At 38.6% G+C, this 26042-nt stretch overlaps 2 protein-coding genes across 3 annotated transcripts in view; one reads left to right on the top strand and one right to left on the bottom strand.

Moving 5' to 3' along the window:
* Positions 1-26042, bottom strand: part of grk6 (G protein-coupled receptor kinase 6) — a 275750-nt gene that overhangs the window by 21096 nt on the left and 228612 nt on the right. The gene's annotated exons all lie outside the window — the stretch shown is intronic.
* LOC133460049 (drebrin-like) overlaps positions 14839-26042 on the top strand; it is an 84612-nt gene continuing 73408 nt past the window's right edge. For both annotated transcript variants that reach the window (XM_061740549.1, XM_061740548.1), the window contains exon 1: positions 14839-14865. In XM_061740549.1, the coding sequence (XP_061596533.1) occupies positions 14846-14865 (20 nt within the window). In that variant the 5' untranslated portion in view covers positions 14839-14845. The remainder of the gene's footprint in view (positions 14866-26042) is intronic.

Raw genomic sequence — 26042 nt, 5'->3', positions numbered from 1 at the left:
GACTTCATTCTCGTAATTTCCCTTTTTTTTGTCTTAGTTTGGCCCTAATACTCCGTCGTAGTATCGGCTCCTGATCGCACTTAGCCATTGATCATTTTATCGATTCAATCTGAGAGGACTGCGGGCCGAAAGAGCAACACGAACAGAGACATGGACATTTTAATGCCGTGATGTCCGTGTGGACAGTGTCTAACGTGTTGCACTTAAAGGTTAATTTTTTGTCTCGTGGCTCTGAACGGCCTTCACTAAGTTCACTAAGTTCATCTTTTATTAATCAAGTTTCCGTTTGGCAGTTCTGAAAGAAAACTTGTGTCATCCCGGAAACGTTCCCCAGGAACGCTCCGAGGAATCAGAGTCACAAAGAATCAGGTTTTTCTTTGCTCAGCTTGGCTCAGGCTTGCAGGTTTTGCCATATATGAAAAATGCCTTATGAATGTGAAAGGATTATGTTACAAAGCAACTCAGTTCATATAGTTGAATTGGATCCTTTAGAGATAAATTACGTTTTCTTTTTTAATTTCCAGACTTTAGAGGGGAGAGTTTATCTCCTGCTGCTTGTGAAATATTATCAAGGGGGATGTTATCAAGTCCATTTCTTCCTGGACTTGATAACATCCCCATGTATGTAATACCTTCCTGGAAGCTTGTGTTCAAAGCAAAGCTGCCTCTGTGAACCAACAGGTGTTTGAATGACCATAAAAGTGGAGAAAAGAGGCTGTTTGTCTATTCACTGTCATCGTTTTGTGTGTATTTGGGTCAGCAGGTCGTTTATTTCTGACAGAATGAAGATTAGATGCATTGTGTATCGTCATTGTGGATCTGGTGTGCATGTTTGTCTGTGTGCTAATGAGAAATGAGTAATATTGTGATTTTGAGGATTTGGGGCCATGAGTGGAATCAGAGACATGGAGATGTTTCCTCTGGCCGCCGTCTCGGGCTGCAGGGTTTCTCCCGACCTACTTCTGTGCTCTGACCTCAGCTGCGCTGCACACGCAGACTGGGACGAGGATGAACACATGCTGGAGCTTGTGCATCACGGAGCATCAAGCTTGTTTTCAGATCCGGTAGAGCTCTGAGGCCTGGAGCACACTGATAAGGCAGCAGGACACCACAACAATACTGTGCTCTCTAGCTTTTTAAGGATTTACTCTAGTAGTGGGCTTTTTTTTTTCTATTTACTTCTCTGTTTTGCTCTACTAACATGAATTATGTTGCAAACGGAAACTACTCTCGTAAAATATGGTGGTGGCTTGCATCAGACCTGAAAGCTTCTGCTGGTTCTGGGTGGATGGTTTCCCCCCTGATTTCATACCCTTCATACATTTATAAATGTGTCACATGGACTCAATCAGAAAATTCTTCATGCATGACACACACACACACTCACACACACACACACACTCACACACACGCGATGATCACACCCCTCCCCCCCTAAACATAGCACATGTTGTCCTGTATGTTACCACGGAGACAACAGCAGCTCTGATCTGAGCGGACCACGAGAGCGCCAGCCAATCAGATGGCTGATTGCAGCTTTGTGATTATGAGGAGTTATTTAACATGTTGGGCATTATGTATTAAACTGAAAATAAATCCTCTGTTCAACAATTCTCCATGGTACTACTTTTTTTTACCTGTGATTACAAAAATAAAAATAAAGACGTCTTACTGTTATTCTTTATTATGCCTTCAGTGAAAATACAGGAAAATAACCCACAACCCCAGTGTTTATACTCCTCTAGGGGCTTCCTAATGAATCTAATATGTATCTTAAAAGTCAGTGAATCAATATAAAGAAATGAAAATGATGCTCTCTGAGGATTGTACCTGATTTATTGATGTAAATGTGAAATGCTGCACATTGAGAAATTACCTCAAGGTTCCACTGTTTAACATTTAGGTGTATTAAAAATGTGATAAAAAATGAAAAGAATGAAAGCGTAAAATTTGATTTTATGGTTTCATTATTGTAGATGGGTGAAAATAGGAACGGTCATGCTTTTATCGCTTTCTTATAAAATATTAATGTCCAGAAGTGCTCCTGGTCGCCCTTCTTGCTCATGCTATTGTGTAAGGAGCGGGGAACGGACAAGTGAATTTAGGATGGAGAGACTCACATTTGCCTTTTTTTTTTTCTTTATCTGCTTTTGTTTTTTGTTGTTTTTTTTTGGGCTTAAATTCTGACCTGACTTTGAAAAGTTGAACCCAGGCTCAACCGGGACCCACAGTGAAATAGAAATATGGCAGCCGTTCCAGTTTACATCATGTATCATTAAACAATGTTAAATGATATAGGAAAATATGGATCTGGCCCCCGGCAAGGTTTAAGGTTCTCATGTTCGGGCAGACTTGCTGCAACTAGTCATTTCAGCCACTAGGTGTCACTAGATATGACGCGCAGGAGCTTTAACTGTTACATAAATCTCTTATTTTCATTTAAACATCTACATACATTTCTTCCTGAACTGTCTTCTCCCTGACAGAGTACACGTTTCTTTTACTATTAAGTTCTTAATTTAAAATGTTATGTTATGTTATGTTATGTTAGAAAACTTTGTGCCTCAAGCCCCACAATACGGTTTGACGTACATGCACGAAAATCGGTACACACCTGTATCATGTCGCAACTTAAAGAAAAGTCTCTTGGCGCCATGGCCAAAACCGAACAGGAAGTCGGCCATTTTGAATTAATCGTGTAATTTTGGCGCAACTTATGCCATTTCTTCGGCCGCTTCTTTGCCCGAACCGTAACGTGCACCCATATACATCATATACATCAAAATGTGCGTCTCCATCCTGCGACGATGCGCATTACTTTTCTCAGTCAAAAGTGTTACCGTGGCGACGATAGACGGCAAAAAGCGCGCCCCCCCCCCCTTCATCTGATTGGTCCATATTTGATAGTTCCTACTTTCTGCCATAACTTTTGAATGGTTTCACATAAAGACTCGTGGGTGGTGTCATCGGACTCGGTTTTTACTCCTTCACCTTAATTGGTGCAAATTATCCCTGCCCCTTCTTCTGATTGGTCGATATTTGATAGTCTCTATCTTCTGCCATAACTTTTGAATGGTTTGACCTAAAGAGTCATGGGTGGTTTCATCGGACTTAGTTTTGAGTCCTTGACTTTTATTGGTGAAAATTGCATGCGCGAGGGCCCGTTCATCGCTGCTTGCAGCTTTAATTATGTTTATGACTGGGATTGCAAAATGCGCTTAAACGCTTGTTGTTTCCATTTTTTTCCCAGTTGAATACCATTCAGTGTCATTCTTATCATCATTCATGAATAAAAACAACCAGATGATATGATTCAGGTTTATAAACCATCAACTCAAACGTCGTGTTTTCCATTCTTGGCAAAGTAGTCGGAGTAATTGAGTTATCACCATTGTTGTCGTAACAGGTCAGTGCATTTACATCTGTACAGCTGGAAACACATCTGGAACCATGGGATCGGCATAACTAAGAGAAAATGAGTGTGTGGGAGAAGAGGAAAGAAACTATTTTCGGCCTCCAGACAGGACCACAAACAACAGAAATATGCACAGTTTGTTCTTTTAATTCCTTTTACAAATCACTTCCATCGAGCGAAAATACCAGCTATGTTCACAGGCAGCTATTAATAGCACCATAAACTCTGTTTTAATAGAAAAAAAAAATCACCCTAAAGTGGATGCAGCTGATGATGTGCTGGTCTACACTTGGTCAACACTTGAAATTATATAATTGAATATTTGCACAAACACAGTAAATGTTGTCTCTTTACCTGCAGAAAAGAAATTTTGCAACACTTGAACTTCTTCTGCCTCAGCGGAGATCATTTTGCCAGCATTTAGAAGGCCAATAGTTTAAAAAGTGCCTTATAAATTTATAAATTCCCTACATCAACAACTCTTACTAGTGACATTTCACATTAGCTCATGAACCATCACTTGCAGGCGGTTAAGGCCCAGAGCTGTGTTCCCCAATTCTGGTCCTTGAGTCTCTCTGTCTGCATGTTTTAGATGCTTCCCCCTCTTCCAGTACTACTGGTTGAAATGAAAAGATCACCTTCAGCTTGTTATCAAGGTCTGCACAAGTCTGTTAATGACACATTCATTTGAAGCAGGGAAACATTTAAAGCATGACAGTGGCCCTGGAGGAATGGAATTGGTCAACGCCGGGCTGGCGTTGTTGGGTGTAGTCACACCAAGTGGCAAAGCTGCAGATTGCTGCTAAATAAAAAAGGGTTTAATGCAGGGGTGTCGAAAGTCGGTCCTCGAGGGCCGGTGTCCTGCAGGTTTTAGATGTTTCCCTGCTTCAGCAACCTGTGATAAAAGTAGATGTGTCACCAACAGAGGTGTCAAGTAACGAAATACAAAACTTCGTTACCTTACTTAAGTAGAAATTTTGGTTATCTATACTTCACCGGAGTAATTATTTTTCAGACGACTTTTTACTTTTACTCCTTACATTTTCACGCAATTATCTGTACTTTTTACTCCTTACATTTTAAAAACAGCCTTGTTACTCTATTACATTTCGGCCTTAAAAAAAAACTATCCAGTTAAATTGCTCCATCCGGATAGAGTGAATTTGGTTGTGGTTGTTTCAGATGTTCTTGTCCAGTTTTGTTCTTACATCCGTTCCCTCAGATTCCTGCAACTAAACTTGGATGTACATTCCAATAAAGGTTAGGATAAATGATAACATGCCTCTGAAGTTTGACTTTTTGCACCATTACAATACTTATAGGCAACTAGTCATCATATCTTCTGCTCTCTGAAACACATGTTAATGCTCAATAGTACACATATATGGTTCTTTAATATATTTGCATTATACTAAGATGCATTCATTTTCTATGGCTTTTGTACTTAATGGCTTTTTCCCCCTTACATTACTTTTACTTTTATACTTTAAGTAGTTTTGAAACCAGTACTTTTATACTTTTACTTGAGTAAAAAACTTGAGTTGATACTTCAACTTCTACAGGAGTATTTTTAAACTCTAGTATCTATACTTCTACCTGAGTAATGAATGTGAATACTTTTGACACCTCTGTTCACCAACAGAGTTGTCCAGACCTTGATGGCAAGCTGGTGACGACCGTTAATATGAATCAGGTGTTGAAGCAAGGAGACATCTAAAACATGCAGGACACCGGCCCTCGAGGGCCGACTTTCGACACCCTGGTTTAATGGATGTATGACAAATGGGGATGGCTACAACAAAGAAACTCTTATTTCTAACTAGTCAATGTTTGGGTAAATGTTAATTATCGTCTGCCTGGAGTATTTTTAACAGCAAAAGTGTGTTTTCATGTCACAAATGTCACAAAGCGGTGTTAAAGGTCTGAACCCCAGACAATTGACGGTGGGAAAGAATGAAGATTCCTTGATGTTAGAGTCTGGTGGTTTTGAAAAATAAAAAAGGAAAGAAAAGAAAATGTAAGAATGCTGAAAAGCTGGCGGGTGGCGGATAAGAGCAGTAATGGGGTATTAGGGAGACAACTCATGCATCTATTTCAAACCTTTACTTTGATTGCATGAGAGCAGAAGGACTATTTCCATTAGCAGGGATCTGGGAGAGAAATCACTGAGGCGTGCTTCAATCAAGAGGAATGATCCAGCAGCCGGAGTTTTCAGGAGCCTTTTCGGGGGCAGAAATACATACTTGTTGTTGGTAAAGTACTCAGAGCAGCTGGTGTTGACTCCCTGCTGATTGCCTTTGCTGACTTCTGTTATTTATTTGTGGTTGGCAGATAGAAAAAGTGTTGCACTCTCCCCACCAGGTGGTATGGAGGGATAGTTTTTCTTAGTCAGAAGTAGGAATGGGCGATATTTTACCGTTCACGATATACCGTCAAAACAATTCCCCACGGTAAGAATTTGTCATCTCGCGGTAAAAACGATAAATTCCCGTTGATGACGTTTTTGTGTAAATCTGATTTATGGGTCTGTGTTAAATCGACGCACAACGTACGTGTGAGGGAGGGAAGGAAGGAAGGAAGGAAGGAAGGAAGGAAGGAAGGAAGGAAGGAAGGAAGGAAGGAAGGAAGGAAGGAAGGAAGGAAGGAAGGAAGGAAGGAAGGAAGGAAGGAAGGAAGGAAGGAAGGAAGGAAGGAAGGAAGGCAGGGAGGGAGGGAGGGAGGGAGGGAGGGAGGGAGGGAGGGAGGGAGGGAGGGAGGGAGGGAGGGAGGGAGGGAGGAAGGAAGGAAGGAAGGAAGGAAGGAAGGAAGGAAGGAAGGAAGGAAGGAAGGAAGGAAGGAAGGAAGGAAGGAAGGAAGGAAGGAAGGAAGGAAGGAAGGAAGGAAGGAAGGAAGGAAGGAAGGAAGGAAGGAAGGAAAGGGGAGAAGGAAGGAGAGAGCAGGAGGAAAGAAGGAAGGGAGGAATGAAGGAAGGAACAAAGGAAATTAGCCTGAAAGAAAGAAAGAAAGAAAGAAAGAAAGAAAGAAAGAAAGAAAGAAAGAAAGAAAGAAAGAAAGAAAGAAAGAAAGAAAGAAAGAAAGAAAGAAAGAAAGAAAGAAAGAAAGAAAGAAAGAAAGAAAGAAAGAAAGAAAGAAAGAAAGAAAGAAAGAAAGAAAGAAAGAGAGAAAGAGAGAAAGAGAAAGAAAGAAAGAAAGAAAGAAAGAAAGAAAGAAAAATTCCCATTGATGACACTTTTTGTGTAACAAACATGACGGATCTGAGAGCGAGATAGATTTATAGTTACAAAGATGGAGTTGAATTGGTATTTTTTTTTATCGTCATTTTTATCATTATCGGGATAAATGCCAGAAATTATCGTGATACATTTTTTAGTCCATACCGCCCATCCCTAGAAGGTCCGCTTGACTCTGACGACGTGAATGGAAACAGTGTCTAAGAGGACCATGGACGAGGTCGGCCATGCTTTTCTTTAAACTAACTAAACATTTTGGTGTAAATGCCAAAATTAAGAGAGAAATATTATTTTTCCCTTCCAGTACAAATGAGAATGCCATAAATATAGTACTACATGATCCATGGACATGATGTCGTCAAATTCCAATCCTCATTACAGAACCGCGATATTAACACAGTTCCTGCCTGAAGTTCCTGCCTGTCACTCAAATATGGTGTCGCTAGATTTTCTCCAGATGCCCCAAAATACCAGATGCACGTGTTTCATGTGTAGCTAATTTATTAGAGACGGAGAAACATGTTAGAGAAACTGCATTTTCTGAGCTCCTCGTATTCCAACGTCTGTTGTGATTTGAAGCTTATCTTTTGACAAATCATCTTATAAATTCCAGTACTATAAACTTTATGAGGAACATCCTGCTGAATAAACCCCCTGCACCCATCTAACTCTCATCGCCGTTTGGGATATTGTGGCAGCTGTTAGTGTAATGTGTTTGGAAAGGTTGGTTCAGCCCGTCTGGAGTAAATCTCGCAGACAGATTTACTGGTATTCTTGAGTTAGTTTCGCTTCAGGAGCTTATTTTTTTGGCTGCTCTTATTACTTGGATAGCTCCATTGTTATGCATTTTACTGAGTAATCTAATTGTTTGGCCACTTAAGCCAGATGTTATTTTAGTTGTGCCTCCCGCTGCATGACTGCTGCAGAATACTTTGCAACTCCGGAGGTAACTGTTTGCACGATATGTAAAGAGTGCTTTTCCAGTTGTGTCTGTGTTTTTTCTTTTGTCAAGCTAAGATAAATGATCTTGTATCAACAGAAATAAAAGTTGATGGGAAGTTATTCGTAGAGCTGTATCTTATTATATCATAACAAGAGAGGAAAGTGGTTGGTCACATGCAAGAACGAGTCTCCAGTTAATTTATCAAGTCACGGTGATGCATTAGGTAACTTAGGGCTTCATTCTTCTGCAAAGCTAATACTTTGTTTCAAACAGAGCTGTAGAATAATCTATTAAATGCTTGATCACTGTAAGTTTCCTGCGTTGAAACTGCCACCAGCACCGCTTTCAGCAGAGGTGACCCGTGAAATGTTTAAGTTGCAAGAATTAGCTGTTCATACTTGAGTTCACAGCAGCCTGTTCTGGCTCTGACAGCAGCACAAACCTCTGCTTTGTAAGAAAACCCACACTTCTGTCAGGAGGACACCATTCATTCGCAGAGGGAGGACGTACGCTTATTAACGGTGGACCTGTCACATCAAACTGATTAGCATTTTTGTACAGAAAAAAACCCACCGACCTCCAGTGCAATGGTGCTCAAACCTTCCTTTAAGCTCAAATCTTGTTCTAGTTGTCTGCATAACTGACCGAATGATGACGTCTGTTCTTTTGGTGCGTGATGTAATGGGTCGTCTGTTAAAGCAGCACCTATTGAAGGAGAGTTGGCAGTATTTCTGTCTTTAAATTAATTCCCATTGCATGCATGCATGCATGCTAGGACAAACGAAGGAGTCTGGGAGGTCGTGTTTAGTTCCCTGTTCTCCATTTGCCATCTGTTTGCTTTCAGGCATCACAGCTACTTGGGTGGATTTAAGGTCAGCCACAAAATACTTGCTGAGGTTCAGGAACTAAAAACATGTAATACACCACTTAGGAGGCTAATCTAAATCACTGAAAATGGCAGTATATTTACCCGCAATAATGAAGCGTGATGCTGAAGGTCTTCATCTACACAAACTTGTGACCACAAAATAGATTTATGTCTCTAACCTCTGACCTGATGGCAAAGCTGTAATAGAAACACCATTGGACTGGAACAAGAGACTCATTTCTGCTTAGCGTGAATTCATACAACACTTGGTTCCATCAATAACTGATCAGGACCATTGAACGTGACATTTATTTAGCCATTCTAGCCACTCCAGCTGTCCACTACACAGAAATTCACATCATTTGTGTGTAAAAGCCATAAATGTGCTTTAAATGCCTGCTTGAGCTCTCTGATCTCCATTTTCAAGCCCATCAGTCATGGTAGGTTTATTCTTGTAGCTCTTAATACAGAAATGTGCATCACGATCATTGATTATGCTGCATAATTGTGGTCAGTCATGTGCCTGCATTGACAACTCTTCTGAACTTTTAAGAAAAACTGGTTGTATACTGTAAGAGGGGCTACACTCTCCTTAAAAATAAGACTTTCAGCTTTATTTATTTTATTTATTTATTTATTTATTTATTTATTTATTTATTTATTTATTTATTTATTTATTTCAGATCCCCATTAGTATCTGCCTCAGCAGCAACTATTCTTCCTGGGGTCCAACAGTACAAATATACATTTCTATTAACTTTCACAGTACAATATAAAATGTTAGTTAAACAGAATAAAATAAAGTAGATAACAAGTACAAAGAACAACAACTAAAAAGAAAAACAAGACAAAAAAACAAAAACAAATAAAAACTAAAGATAATAATAAGCAGAAAACAATGAAAAAAAGAAAATTAATTTTCCTAAATGAAAAAACGAAAATGAAAAAGGCAAAAAAAAACAAAACAAATAACAACCAAAAACAGATAGATTAAAGATAAATCCAAGTACAACTAAAGATAAATAAGTGCATACTAAATAAGGCAAATACAAAAACAAAAACAAAAAAACGTATTTCAATAGAAGAAAATTTAAAAATAAGTAAATAGTGAAAATAACCGGAAACGTCACAAAACTTCAGCAAAATAAAATACTAAAAATTGAAATTAAATGCAGAACAAGAAAATATGTTTATTTATATAACACCTAACTCAATTAAATCAATAAGCTAAAACCATTAGACACAATCTAAAACAACCAGTTTCTTTTGAACTTCCTTTCTTAGTCTCCTCTTGAAGCTTCAACTCTGCCACTAGTTGAAATAAGATTTTCTGGAAGTCTATTCCAGTAAGTAACTGCCCTGTACATTACTGTTTTTAGTGCATCGGTTTTAGGTTTGGGCAGGGTGAAATGACCTCTCATGGCATGTCTAGTATGATAGCTGTGGCTATCACTAGCAAGAAGCAACTGAGAAAAGAGATAATTTGGTGTATGACATGTGTAAATATTTTTTAAAAACAGTATCAGGCTTTAGCATAGCTGCAAAAATAAATAAATAATGCAGTTCCACCCATCCATTGCGATGCCATATAGCTTTACTATTTAGTTATATTGAGATATTATTGTCTCACACACTTGGGAGCAAAATGTTCAGCGTTTCTCGTGTTAGATACCAGCAGTGACAGTCAACATAGCTGGACATATGTTTTCTTTGTGCTCTGGCTGTTTGTGCTGCTAATACTCTGTCACTGCAAGTATTTGTTCTGCAGCCGTGGCTGATGCAACTGCTGCTAAGAGGAAAACGCAGGATGTAATAAAAAGCAATGTTGCACAGCTTGCGTTGATGCTATGCTGAAGCAGCATGTCGTCATGTGGGACTCCTGCCAGCAACTGCCCTTCCTCTTCTTCACTGTCAACAATTACAGACGTAAAGGCAAAAACAAACACAATCCGGCCCTCTGTCCGCCCTTAGGAACAGAGAGCTGCCATCTGTCTGCAGGGAAAATGGCATGTTGGGACACCATGTGGCGTCCTGGCAAAGAGCACAGCCGCACCGTCTGATGACAGCTTCTAATCTGCAACTAGCCAAAAATACTTATTTTTCCATTATATGGAAATGGTGTGCACAACCAACGAGAGAGCGTATGTGGTACGCCCTGACAATGAGGGAAAACCTTCCTTTCTCTAAAAGATGAGTTGCCCTCCCCCTGCTACAGTACTCTCTTCCCGTATCTGTGCCTGCAGACGTGATATCCCAGCAGGCCCAGGGTTTTTTTTTTTCTGACTCATTCTTAGAGCTCCTTCTAAAAACATCTCGACACACATTCTCCTTTTCTGGCCACCATTTCTCGCTGCTCTAATCTACTGTACTCTGTCCTGCTGGGGGAATAACCAGGCTTTTCCATCCTCAGCAGGGATGAGTTATTACCTCACATCTGCTCTAAATATAACAGACACATTTGAGGCTAATCAGAGCTGCTTTTGACACTCGCGGCCAGTTCTGGCACAAGCATTATGATGACCAGTGTGGTCTAAGGCCATTTTCACACCTAATAGTCTGGTAGACTATGTTCAATAGCAGACTCAGTTTGATTGGCGTTGGGACATTGAGCTAAATCGAGTTTCCATTCACACTGCACTTTCTCAAGAAAACCAAAATCTTTACATGAGAATAACTGAAGGGAGATGACAAGACAAAGAACGAATCAATCGCACACATCTGTTGGTTAAAGCAGTGGCACTTCCATGATCTTCATTGCTCTTGTCAGTGCATACTGTACCAGCAATGGTGATAGATTTAAGTCTGACCACACTTCTCTGTTTTAACCCCCTCCTCACTCCACGTCTGACTAGGGCTGGGCGATTTTGGACAAAAATAAAATCCCGATTTTTTTTCTCTGAAAACCCGATTTTCGATTTGGATTTTTTTGGTAAAACTACAAAAGACAATGGAATAAATTGTTTCAAATATTTTATCTTTATTTTTAAAGAAAAATAGCAAACAAATTTCCCTATTGGGAATGAAATGCAATTGAAAGATACTGTAAATCCTCCTTGAGTTTAGTAAAGTGACAACATTTACAATTTTTTTTTGACCAAACAAAGATGACTAGACGAGCTCTGTCTGTAATGCAGCCAGCTGCAAAAAAGGAAAATCGATTTTCCGATTTTCCTTTTTTTAACATCGTCTTGATTAATAAATCCGACTTAGATTTCAAATCGATTAATCGCACAGCCCTACGTCTGACTGTGAGACATTTCTCCCAGCTATCATCAAATCAAACTTTATTCATATAGCACTTTTCATACAATTGTAACGCAAATTGCTTTACATAATAAAATCAACATTTAACATAGAAAACCTCACACACTCCTGGTTTAAAAACACACATCTGGTCATTTCCACACATATCCTCACATTAATACCCACACGCACACATATTACCCCCCCCCCCCATGGACATTAAAAGATAATCATGAACATCATAGATATCTAAATAAATAAATATCTAAATAAATAAATCGTATAAATAAATAATACATTATGTTTACCCATAATACCCCAGGCTGTAGTCCACTTACTGTGAAACATACAATTTACAAGTTGGCTTCTTCGATCTAGATCAGAGTTTAATTGCTCAACACCTCCAAGAAACAAACCAAATTTTCTTTCTGGTCCGTTTAAAGTGGACCAAACAGGGCCGGTGTGAGCTCATCCTAAAGGTCAAAGGCCAAAAGAAACCGTTCAAGTTTAGGCAGCTACACTTACCCTGGCTTACAGTTGTCAAGGACAAATAGCCTATGGCCCATAGAAATGTGCAGATCCTAAATGTTTTGCAGAAAATAGTTGTCCTGACTGAAATTGTTTAGTTAGTGCCCCATTTAGATACAGTAAGCTCTGTTGCTAACAGGATGAGTTCACCTTCCAGTAAACATACTGAATTATTTTCTTTCCTTTAGGAACTATTGCTCTGACGTTGTTGCTATTTTTAATTTTACATAAGCGGTTTTAAAATGTACACGGCTAAAATATCTGCTACATTAGCGCCGCCAGTTTCAAAACCTCTGGCTCAAGGAGGAAAAGCGTCACCAAAGAATTAGCTTTTTATTTTGAGTAGCGGATGACTGTTGAATGAGTGTTTCTAGCATTTCTTTAGATATTTTACAGATGAGGTGGTTTTGAAAAAAAAGAAAAAGCCAAAAGATCACAACTCCACAAGCTAGCAGGTTTTCTGACCTGTTCTAACCCGTTAAGTTGTTAACACTAAAGGCTCACGCCATCTTTTCTAAGAGCTTACACTTTTATTCACGCCTTTTAACTGTCAGAGTACAAAGTTTAACCACAAGTGAAGCGGATGCAACACATCTATACATTTCTATTTCCAGCATTTTACTGCAACTGCTAACCGTGAGGATGCAGCAGGCTGTTTCTGTGAATCTGTTGATCATAGTTTCACTCAGTGGCGTCAATTCAGTGGAAGCTAAGGTATGGCAAGGTTACGAGTCACAGAACTTAACTAGAGTATCAATCAACACGTCCAGCAAATACTCATCACAGAAGTTTATGTAGCTTATCTGTGTGGTCAAGAAAATTTGAACTTTTTCAAATGCAGTCTCGCTCACTGCAAAAACTCAAAATCTTAGCAGGAATATTTGTCTTATTTCTAGTTTAAATGTCTCATTTTTAGTCAAAAAATCTAATTACACTTAAAACAAGAGTAATCACCAGAAAAATAACTTGTTATTTGACCATTTTCACCTGTTTCAAGTACATTTTCACTTGAAATAAGTAGAAAAATCTGCCAGTGGAACAACATTTATCTTCTCATTACAAGCAAAAAAATCTTGTTCCACTGCCAGATTTTTCTACTTATTTTAAGTGAGAATTTACTTGAAACAGGTGAAAATGGTTGTTTTTGAGTCTTGTCTTAAATGTAATGAGATTTTTTTTTACTAAAAATTAGCCATTTTAACTAGAAATTAGACAAATATTCTTGTTAAGATTTTGAGTTTTTGCAGTGTATAATAACTAGTGAAATCGATCATGTTGTTCTGATTTGCATTTGTAGTTATTCTATATGTATTAAGTAATAGAATACTCAATACAAATAGACACAGAGTAATTCCATAAATGTATTTAAAAAATAAACATTTACATTTTCCCTTGAAGCCAAGGTGTGGCGGCTGCCGTACCTTGGCATACCCAATTGACGCCCCTGGTTTCACTCCTGTCGACATACTCGGTAACAAATGGAGAGGTTGAACTGATACCTAAGAGGCGTGCGTCTCCAGTTTTACTTCACATAACTGTGTGAAAGACAAAATGTTATAATGAGGTCGGCAGATTCCAAGTTTCACAGTAATAACTTAATGTTTTACAATAAGAAGGGGCTCCAGTGAGTCTCCTATGGAGGATGATTAAGCAGATCAAAGGCTGATTAGGAGATATTGAAGTCTTTGAGCGGTTCCTCCCACTCAGGCAGCCATTCCGTTTCTGAATGATCCACCCACATTTACTTTGGGAGAGATTTCAGCTTATTTCCACATTTCCTTCAGGAATTCGCTACCACTCTAATTTTCCTCAGCTGCTTAACTCGAAGAAAATTAGAGTTAACTCTGAAAAACGTATAAATACACATCACTGAAATCACGATGTTCTTTTCAGTCCAATAATCACAATTTGTATAGATCTTATTTGATTGAATATGTTATAATTCAAAGTTCTCCGCTGGTATGGGATCTTTATCTGTTTTGACCGGGACGAAGCAAGTTGTTAAAAAAGAAACCTGCACTGAAATCTAATTACGGATGATCAGCTAATTATGAGAAATCCCGTAACTGTGCGATTTTCACGCGTTATATCTTTTAATTGCAATCACAAACTTTTTAACTGGGTTATGACATTTGATATTCTGTGCTCTTATAGAGGACATCTTCTAGTTTTAATTCAATTTCATTTAATTCAATATAATTCATTCCTTTTCTACTTTTTCTTTTTTTCTTAAACCAACAAACCATATTTAAAAAGGGCATATTCTCCCATCACTGTACCATCATGTTTCAAGTGGCAAGTTTCCTCATTTTAAAAGGTTTACTCTGTCTGAATATGTTGAAGATAGCATGTGATTATATCCGTATCCATATCCGTTTGATTGGCTTTTAAAATTTGCAGATGTTGACTTTTATCATCAAAGACATCATCAACATTGGGGAAATATACACATTATAAAAGATGGCATTTATGATTCTTCAGTATTTTCTTGAGAAATTGTCCGAACCATAAAGCAGTTGTTATATTTAACGTATTTTGTCATAATTCATGTTTCGGTTTGGTGAATTGAACTAATCTGCTTGTGTTCTCCTCTCTTGCATGTCTGCTGCCTGCCGGGGATGCTCTTTGATGCTTTCAGGTAAGAACCTTTTACTCACTCGTGCAGAGACACAGAGACATCCCGAGAGGGTGCTGACGTGAGCGGCTGACCTTCGTGTGTGTGTGTGTGTGTGTGTGTGTGTGTGTGTGTGGGCGAGGCTGGACTGAATTTTCTCTGAAGATTACGTCTGGCATTGTTTGAAGTTTGCTGAGTCCCAGCGAAGGCTGATGGCGTGAGCTCGTTTGGAAACTATCCCGCAGATCCATTTCCGACGTCGTAATCAGGTTCTGCTCGAGCTGCTGTGGCATCACGTTATGTGATTGAAGTATTTAGAGGCAAAGCCATTTTAGGGATTCAATATGCTCATAGAGAGTAATTAGAAATAGGAGGAGCATGTGTGTTAGATCCTTATTTGAAGCTAATTACAGGTTTTGAATCTGTGACCGTCGGAGTTTCACCTCATGTTGTGCTCCGGCTCAGACCTAATTTCCAGGTTCTACCTCAAGGTTGGAAGTATTAATTAAGTTGTCATTCAAATGTGTTGTGACGAGTGTTTTCAGCAAACACGCCGAATACAGATCAGAAGTTATTTATGACATTTAATTATATAACCCCCTGAATTGACAGGATCTGTTCCTCCTGTGGCTCCATGACAATGTAAACTTACGTCACGTGACAACATATAACAGATATTTTAATGAACTGATGACTACACGGACCAACTTTTAGACAATGGAAACAAAACTTTGTCTGAAAATGAACAAGACATTTATCTTTAACTGCGCTAACTAATTACTACAATGTAACTGATTGTAAAAACACTTAAAAAATTAAGCCATGAAAAGTGAACAGTAATATTTTACATCTCATAAATAGAAAAAAGTGACACTTCATTTAATTAGCTTTAATTAAAAATGCATCCATTCAGCTTGAACTAATTGAGTTGGTGGTGTTATAAATTTCCCTCCTTTGTCTAAAGCAAAGTGCCATTTTTGTTTCAATAAACTTATTGATTAAACAGATTTGTCAGTTTCGGGGAGGGAATTGATCCGTACTTGTTGTTTTTACCACTGAACACAAACTATGAATATCAGTGGACTTATTTTGGGTCATTGACTCATTAAAAAAGCACCATCTGAGGTATTTACAGGAAAATGTAATCTGCATGTTTGTAATAACTGACCACATTGTTGAAAATTGGAAACCTTTCATGAAGTCCTGCGACTCTTCATGAGGTCTGTGCTCTGTCTCGTCTCTGCACGATCAATATTGCAGCATCACACTCCCCTGATGAGATGTGAGTGTCAGCGATTACAATTTGACCTTTTCATTTACACCATCCCTCCCCCTTATTTTGTTCATTTCATTTCATTTTCAGCTGAAATTTGTAAATCACCAGATTTAATATATCTACTCCCCGTTTCTCTGTAATATCCACATGCTCGCACCCTTCGTCCATCCTGCAGTATCGTCGAGGGGCCCGTTCCCTCCTCCAGCACTGCATTATTAAACTGCAGTTCTGCTCTCTGGTATTGACAAGGACACATCCAATAAACTGCAGTTTCATTCAACATTTGGCAGCAGCAGGAGAATCTCTTATCTCAGCGAGGAGTCAGCACACTAGGAGATGTGTTTAATATATGGATCCAATGGAGGCAATAAGAAGATGAGAATCCGAGTGAGCCAGGTGTCAAAAGGCGGAGGAAGAGGAGTTCATGAATGGTTTAGTATGAGGAACAGCTCAGCGCTGCGGCTAACATACACGTGTTTAAATATTGAAATCAATATCTTAAGAGTTATTGCTGTCATGGTTCAGTTGATTTTTAAGCAAAAAGCCTTTAAAGAGAGAGAAACAGGACAAAAGCTCCCTTTCCAACCATGTCTCCATACTGTAGGTCTGTTGGACCAAAAACACAAGAAACAAATATGTCTGGAGCCGCAAAAAATGAAAAGTCTTGTATCAGCCTTAGAATGAAGGCAGATGGCGAAAGGCGAAATGTCAAGAAAAAAGTCAAAATTTCAAGAAAAACATTCGAAATGTCGAGATTAATGTTGAAGTACAATCTCGAGAAAAAAGTCGAAATCTCGAGAAAAAAGTCGAAATCTCGAGAAAAAAGTCAAAATGTTGAGAAAAAAGTGGAAATGTTGAGAAAAAAAGTCAAAATGTCGAGAAAAAAGTCGAAATGACGAGAAAAAAGTCGAAATGTCGAGAAAAAAGTCGAAATTTCGAGAAAAAAGTCGAAATGACGAGAAAAAAGTCGAAATGTCGAGAAAAAAGTCGAAATGACGAGAAAAAAGTCGAAATGTCAAGGAAATAGTCAGAATTTCGTGAAAAAAATAGAAATGTCGAGATTAAAAAGGAAAGGAAAAAGGAAGAAAAAAAGAGAAAAAAAGGAAAAAAAAGAAGAAAAAAGGAAAAAAAAGGTCTGGTCTATTCATACCAGCTTGTTTTAGGAGGCGGAGTTACCTGTAGGCACCTGACCCCACCCCTTTCTTCCTGTTTTGAAATCTGTCCTACAGCTTTGGGCTTCCCACTGAAATGTGGGACAAATGCAGCAAGACGCTTTGTGTGGAGGTGATTCCTGGATATATCTGCTCGATCTGCATATGTGATGTCATAGTCTGAACCAATCAATGAGGCGTATTTTCAGACAGCCCCCAACAAAGAATCAAGATTGTTATGCCAGTTTTTGAGTTGGTTATTTCAGTCCGCCAAAATATATGCTCTCAAACACAGAAAATGTGGCTTTACTTTTATTATATCCTGCTGAAGGTTATTTTATTGGTTCATAAAACTTTTCATGGTCCTGCTGCCTTTAAACTTGTTTTTATTGTCTGATAAGAATTGATCAAGTATACATTTGTCTTAACTGTTTCTGGTGTTTCTTCATTACAAGTATACATATTTTATGAGATCTGAATATTACTGTTTCCTCAGAATGTTCAGTCTTTGTCAGTTTTCAGTCTGTAAAGCACCTTTTGATACATTTAGATGTATGAAAGTTTGTTTATAAATACAGTTTTATTGAAACGATAAAGATGCACTCACAAAAACGGTTAGTTTAAAGTTCCATGTTTAAATAAAAATAAATACGCTAAAAAGACGTATTACCAGCTTTAAGAAGAATTGCGCGTAGAACTGGGTATGGACAAAGGAGTACGGTAGGAAGCCATTTTGAAAAGAATAAAAACTGATATTCAGGAATAAACAGTTTTGATCCCGGTTATATAACGTTGAATCATCCTCAGCACCCGCCCAATGACCCCCTTAATCAAATGATGACTCCCAGTTCGTAGAAAAGAGAAGACACGGATGTCTCTCAAGTGCAGCCATAAACAACCTTAAACAGGTTAAAAGGCAGGCTTGTATTGAGAGAATCAATCAATGAGACTTTGCACGCCGTCGCCAGGGGTGTCTGATACGTGTTGATTTGAGCAACATACAATTTTTTCAAAAATCAGTCAAAAGATAATATCTGGATTGAATCAACGTGAAGCAGGAACATGATGAAGACTTTAGAGAGACATCGTCTGTGGCGTCACAAAATAGCCTTTAGACTGTCCAACATTAGCTGTCCCTCTCGAATGCCCCCTGTCCTTGGCCAGGTGTCGCTGAGACGAAAGATCAATACAACCAAACTATGGCTATCTACAAACTTGGCCGAATACCGAATAACATACCGAACATGGTTCTTTGCAGTTTTTCATTTATTTTGCCAATTTTTTCACCATTGCATTAATCAAATGCAAATAATAAATGTGCTTTAAAATAAATAAATTAGCAAAATACATTTTTAATTAATAATTTCTTGTGTCCTCTGCTTTTTCCCCACATCCAAGTAATGATCTGACATGCTGACATGTTTGCTGCATTTAACACCGCACACCCCTCACTCCACGCTGTCCTCTGTTTTATTGCGTCATCTAAACATGCCGTTATTAATTGTTCGGTTTTTTCCCCACTTATTCCACCAAACACCGAAAGTGTTTTTTTGCTATTTTGGGCCGAACAATTTCGGTTACCGCACATTCGGTGCATCACTAGTAAATATCAACCAGGATGTGCATTTTTCATATTTCAAGAAATGACACATGGCATTCTTCTTTGTTCTTGTTTTGATTGGGCCAAAAACAGAAAAGAATGTCCCATTAATCTCATTGTCTCAAGGTGCAAAAATTGACCAAGACTGAAGACGGTACCGTTGAAAATAGCCTGGTTTGAAGCTGCTGCTGTTGTTTTCTGAAGCTTCCGGTGAAGACAGAGCCCGACATCTAGATGGATAGTGGCCTAATGGCGGTTAGCTGCAGAAGAATCTGGAGTTAAAGTCTCTTTTCTCCATAAAGTTGAGCTGGAGTTTCTCCATGAACGTCAGAGAGGATGCTGATGTGAAATTCTTCTTCAGAGCTGATATGACACTTGGAGGAACCATGACTGGGCAGTTTTTTTAGAAAGATAGAAAGGGCAGAGGGCATTCTCTCTCTGCACTGCTGTCACAAACTCAGACCATATGGTGCATATAGAAGCTCGCTGGGAAAACTGATGGTCCAAATCTGAGTGGACTGTAATCTGGAGCGCTGCACGGGTCTTGTACAACCAAAGACCCTGCGTGGATGGTGGTTTTCTTTCCTTCACCACATGAGAGCTGGTCAACTTTTGTACTGTGTGAGTGGTGAGCAGCTGGATTTAGAGAGTGGTGACATGTTGGAAGGCGAAAACTGAAAGATGAAGGAAATGGAGAAGATCAAGGAACAAAACCACGAGAGGAAGATGAGAGGGATATGCTGGGAGGGAAGAATTGGGGGCAGTGTGCAGTTTGTGTATATAAAAAAACCACTCCACCTGCACAAAGGCTTTTAACTAAATTTCAAAGTGGGGGCCACGTGGGTCTGCCTGCCTCTGTGTCCGGTCGTATCCGCCGTGCTGCTGAGCTGAAATGGATGCCAGCAGAAGCTTTCATCCAACACGACTACACACTAAAATACTTTTTTACTCAGATTGCATCATTCATACTCGGCTGCACAGGAAAGGTTCATGTGAAATATTGGAGGGAAGATGGAGCGACAACTGTGTTATTTTTAGATCTCCAGGACTGCTGGTACAAAATAATGACTATGAGATGTGTCAGGCACAGCCTGAACATCCAGAAAGTTTTTTCTACCTGTGCATTGTGGCATGTAGTTTGCATAGAAAACTGATTTGAATTAGCTTTTTGTAGTGTAATGAAGGGGTGGCATTTAGGAGAAAGGCTGAGCGTGACACAGGGGCAGAAAACCTTGCAAATGTTGTTGTAAAGTAAAATCATAATCACTTTTGCTTGTGAAAAAGCTTCAGAAAGATGGATCATGCTCTGCAGAAGTACAGCCATTTTATAATTCATATCAGAACCTTTTCACATGAACATGCAAGTAAGCCTGATGCATGTATTTTTGGCAGGACCAGGATAGGTGCACATGGAGGTGGAATTATCTTGCTCCGGGCTTGTTTTTCAGCTACTAACATGCCAAGCTTTTTACTGGTTGAGGGAAGAATTAATAAAATACAATAAAAGCATATTCTGGAAGTAAACATCACATAGTCAGTTCAGTAGATGGAGATTAAAAAGAAAAGACAGTTGATGATTTGAAAAACCCACCAAGAGTCTCAAACTGAAGATTTTAGCAAACAAAAAACCATTAATGGTATGCATATGGTGTTTTTAAGTAAAAACTGCAATGCAATGTCAGAAGTGTTCCTCAGGAACCTAATTCAGCTGAAATCAGATCTTTATAAGGGCTGGAACTTACCAGTCAGTAAGAACTGAGGAGGTATTTTTAATCGGACGGAAAATATCTTTAAGTACAGCGGAAATAAGTCAGCCTCCCTTCTATTTAAACATTTAAGCTATGTTTCATTAGATTATAAATTATGCTTGTGCTGTTACTCAACATTAGTGAAAGGTGGAGTATCAGTCATGATACAAGTTGATACCAGGAAACCCGTTAAAATCACCGGACCCCATATGGTTTCTTTTGAGGGGAAAAGCCCAATAAAAGCAGATACTGCAAGTAGGGCTGGGGATCGATTCAAATGTCAAGAATCGTTTCGATTACGATTCTTAAGATTCAGAATTGATTATCAAGATTCGATTCGATTCGATTCCGATATTGATTTGGGTTAGTGTTATTAAAACTGTTTTTTGAGCTGTTGCATGAATTATATGACTGTATTTATGCAAAATATTACTACTAGTATTATATTGAGATTAAACAGCAAGTATTGGCAGCTAAGGATGCCGTAAGGACCAATCAGCTCCCAGAATGCTGATGTAACTGCTTTCAGAAACATCATGTGGGTCAGAATTACCAAACAGATCCAGGGAGGAAACAGAGACGGATTACATCGGTTTTATTTTTTCCCACATTCCGTTTTTATTTGTTCCATTTTCGGTCTATTTTGGTTTTTAATTTTTGAGCATTTGGTTTTTAGCATTTTTTGCAAATGTAACCCCAAGACAGTATATAAAGTAATGAAATATAAACAATTTATGCAATTATAACCTAACACTTTAATGTTTTCATACCTTTAAACATATTTAAAGGCAAAAACATGGCACCAGTTATTCTCGTGTCCAACAAAACTTTCTTTTTTTGGGGATAAACAAAAAAATAACCAAAAGTTGTAATGTAATGATGAAAAAAAAACAAAAACATAAATAAATAAAAGAAAAAAAAAAATCGATCTTTAGACATATGAATCGATTTTTAGGAATTAATATGAGAATCGATTTAGAATTGGGAGATCGATTTTTTCAACACAGGCCTAACTGCAAGGACCCTGAACCTCCCCCCCTCAGTCACCCTGCCACGGTTGTACAGTTGTGATGATAGCACAGGCAAATTTATTTTCTGTAAAATAACCCCAGCTCGTGCCTGAAGGCAGAGCGGCATCTGAAGAGTGGATGATGCATGTGTCGCTGCTTGTCTCTTTGACAGCGCGTTGTGACAGTTTCTGTGGTGGGCAGAGTGTCACAGTCCCTGTTCTGCCGCCATTAATTACAGCCAGTCCCCGTCTGCGTCACTTCTGGACCACCACCCAGCGAGATAAGAGGCTGCTGTTCGCTGCGTGCCTTTCTGCTGTCTGACTGACAGAACATGCAGGTGGAGGAGCACACTAATCTCTCTCACTGCCATGTTGTTGTGTTCACATCTGAAAATGTCTTTTTTTTCTGCTCAGGGGATCCTTTCTGCAAAAATATTGAAAGTTGAAGTGTTTTCTTATCTCTAAAACAAAACATTGAGCTCAGTTTCAAATATTGTGCTGTACATTACAAACATCTCTTCTTATATAAGTCTTGTGAATTGCTCACATCCAAATTTTCTCTCAACGGTTCTTCCAAACCTGCCATGCTTGTTAATTGTCCTGGCACAAACTTTAACCTTTACCATACTAATGGAGGCTTGTAGGTTCTGGTATGTAGCTCTTGTTATTTAACAGTTTCTCTGCAAATGTCATAGTCTGATCTTGGATGATACTTACTAGGACATCCACTTTTGGGAATAAAGGCAACTCCCTTGAATGTTTTCCACTTTTACTCTGTAGTATGATGAAAATCACCTTTTATAACAACTGTTTCACTAAGATCATTGCTGATGTCCTCCCTCCTTGGCATTGTGTTAACGCACCTGAATACCCCAGACACAGCTTCTTCTTATGAGCTTTAATTCAGGAGAATTTGCTGAGCAGCAGCTGGCTGGACCTTCCCTTCTGAATTCCTGTGGAAGCAGTAAAGATCTAGCACATGTCATGTAATCTTCATATTCACCTGAGGAAGTACAAATGATCATTTTAGTGCATCCTTATACATAAAACCTTAAAGGAGACCTATTATGGCATCTAATACCTATTTTAAACAGGCCTTGAATGTCTTAAAAACAAGCTTTTGATTTTTTTTGCTAAATAAATTAGAAATTCAGCCTCTGAGCCATGTCTTTATCTTCCCAGTCTCCAACCTCCTTATCTATGCGGGATTCTGAGTGGGCGGGGCTATGATAATGAGGCACTGTGCTGATTGGCTGCCTGAATGACGCGTAGAAAATGGCGGAAGCTCCGGCCGGCGGAGTTGTCGTTGTTGTTCTTGCCAGAGTTAGTTGTGGGCGTGGTTTCACGCATCGGAGGCCAACCTATGTAAATCGCTCCCGTCGTTACGTAATGACGGGAGCAGAATCTGAACGGCTCGTAGATCCACATCACACTGGATGGCTCATCCGAGCGGCTGTACAGACACTGCAGAATTTGGTTGCTTTCCTCCTTCTCTGAGTTGGCAGGCTGAGGGGAGACCACTTTATATATATTAAAGCAAGAAAAAACTAGTTTTTCTTAATAGGCCCCCTTTAAAATTGACCTTGAGTCACTCTTTTCAAGCACAAGTGTTATACAAAGTGCTTAACATGGCTTCAAAACAGGCTATTGTCCTTAAAAGATTTATATTTCTAGAAACAAATAGCAAAATTTGGAAATATTAAGAAATATAAATAAAACTGAAGTCACACAAAAGTTTGGCAGTTAAAATACTGTAACAGGAGAAGAGCCTGAAGGCTCCGCCTCGGTTTCTGGACCTGGAAATTCTTACAACTACAACCACACTAGCACTTTAACTGATATATAACAGGACCCAAAACATACAGTATTACCCATTTTATTCAAAACACCCAAAAGACAAAACAATCTGTGCTTTCGAGACTGAACGAGGAGCTGTGTCTATATTAAAACACTGAACTGCGAGAAACCTTTCAAAACTTGGAAGGTGTAAGACTGCGAATCTGGTTTCTTTCTTTGTTCTTTGTTTTTAGTGGCGCTCTTTCAAGCTCAAGTACATCTTCACAAAGAGAGAATAATAACATGAGGATAGAAAGAATCCAGGTGGAACGCGCATGTAAAATGACCTCTCTAATGCATACCTCCTCCTCTGTTTTCCATATGTAGCTGCCTCCCACACGTTTGTCATCCCTGCACTCATGCACCACAGCTGGATCCATCCTCCAGGCACACATGTGCAGGGTCCTCTCTCTCAGCCACTCACAGATGGATAACGCAGCTGCAAGTGGTTCATATTTACCAGAACAAGGATTTATCTGCAGCTCTTGTGGTGCTCAAAAGTACGACGGAGTATTAGGGCCAAACTAAGACAAAAAAAATTGAAATTACGAGAATAAAGTCATAAAATAATGAGAATAAAGTCGTAAAATTACGTGAATAAAGTCATAATGTTGCGAGAATAAAGTCGTAATATTATGAGAATAAAGTCGTAATATTACGAGAATAAAGTCGTAACATTACGAGAATAAAGTGGTAATTTATGGGAATAAAGTCATAATATTATGAGAATAAAGTCATAATATTATGAGAATAAAGTCATAATATTACGAGAATGAAGTCGTAATAGAATAAAGTCGTAATATTATGAGAATAAAGTCGTAATGTTACGAGAATAAAGTCGTAATATTACGAGAATAAAGTTGTAACATTACGAGAATAAAGTGGTAATTTATGAGAATAAAGTGGTAATTTATGAGAATAAAGTCGTAATTTATGAGAACTCTAACAGGAAGAGCATCTTCTCCCTGTGTTAAAATCAGGAATATTGAGCATCTTGTGAAGTTATATTTATATATTATATTATATATTACGACTTTATTCTCGTAATATTACGACTTTATTCTGGTAATTCTACGACTTTATTTTCGTAATTTCCATTTTTTTTGTCTTAGTTTGGCCCTAATACTCCGTCGTACAAAAGAGATTGGTGTTAGAAGTGAAATTATATCTGCAACACGTTAGTTAGTCACTCTACATGTCCCTGGGCTCCTTACTTGAATGTCTTGGAGTCAATATTTGGTCTGACCATCTTTTTAAGCATAAAAGTTCTTAATGGCCGGAACTTTGAGTTCCAACTTTGGTTCCATATTTTGCTCCAAAGAGCTAATCATGATACTACACAGTAACATAATAAGCCAGTAAACCAGCGCGGAGGCTGCGGGCTGTGTGCCCTCTAGCTTTGCCAAATAGGGTGACGCTGCGTTTAGTGTAAGACAAATTGCTAAATGTACCATATTGAGGGCATCCTCATAAACTGTGCTATGATCTATGATGCAATCCTGATACATTCATTAAGTGAATGATAGTAAACTTCCTTTGTATGATATCTTGATGCATTTGCCACACAAGCCGTCCTGATTACTTGTCAAAACCCATTCCCGTCACCAGTTAATCGACTGAGACATCTATACAACCAAATAATGATGAAATATTGTATCATAATAGAGCAATGTTCTCGTCAACCAGAAAACAAGATCAGGAGTTTAGTAATATATATATATTTTTAAAAGAGACATATTATCCATCCATCTATTTTGTATATCTGCTTTACCCCGTTTAGGATCGTGCGGGGCAGATCATGAAAAGAGTATACATATATGCATACATATATATATATATATATATAATATGTGTATGTGTATGTGTGTATGCTAGGAATGGGCGATATTTTACCGTTCACGATTTACCGTCAAAAAAATTCCCCACGGTAAGAATTTGTCATCTCGTGGTAAAAACGATAAATTCCCGTTGATGAAGTTTTTGTGTAAAGCTGATTTATGGTTCTGCATTAAATCCACGCACAACGTGAAAGAACGAAAGAACATGGCGGAAGGCGGATCTGAGAGCGAGGAGCTTGAGTCATTACAGTTTTGCAGTATTGTGTACTAATTTAATTGGTTTTTATCAATTCAATTTAATTGGTGTAGTTTAGTAGCATTTAGTATATATTTTAGAGCAGTGTTTTGGGGGCTCCAAAGACTGAATGTGGTGATAGATTTATAGTTACAAAGGTGGAGTTGAATTGGTATTTTTTTATCGTAATTTTTATCGTTATCGAGATAAATGCCAGAAATTATCGTGATAAATGTTTTAGTCCATACCGCCCATCCCTAGTGTATGCGCATATAAATAGATAAGGTCAGAGCTCATAGTATGATGATGCAAAGAGGCTGAAACAAATTTAATGTGCAGATTAACTGTTGCAGATTTCAAAACACGAGCAGATGTAGGTAGAAGATAGAATAGATTACATTTTAGAGTTATTTATGGGTGTTTTTAAAACATGATTTTACTGTTGTGAAACCCGTCCACCCACGGCCTCCAATGAGCCTATTTCCTCTCATCTTTTCTTCTCCACACC

This window comes from Cololabis saira, chromosome 14, assembly GCF_033807715.1.
Source record: "Cololabis saira isolate AMF1-May2022 chromosome 14, fColSai1.1, whole genome shotgun sequence".
Lineage (NCBI taxonomy): Eukaryota > Metazoa > Chordata > Actinopteri > Beloniformes > Belonidae > Cololabis > Cololabis saira.
This window is presented reverse-complemented; position numbering and strand designations above follow the sequence as displayed.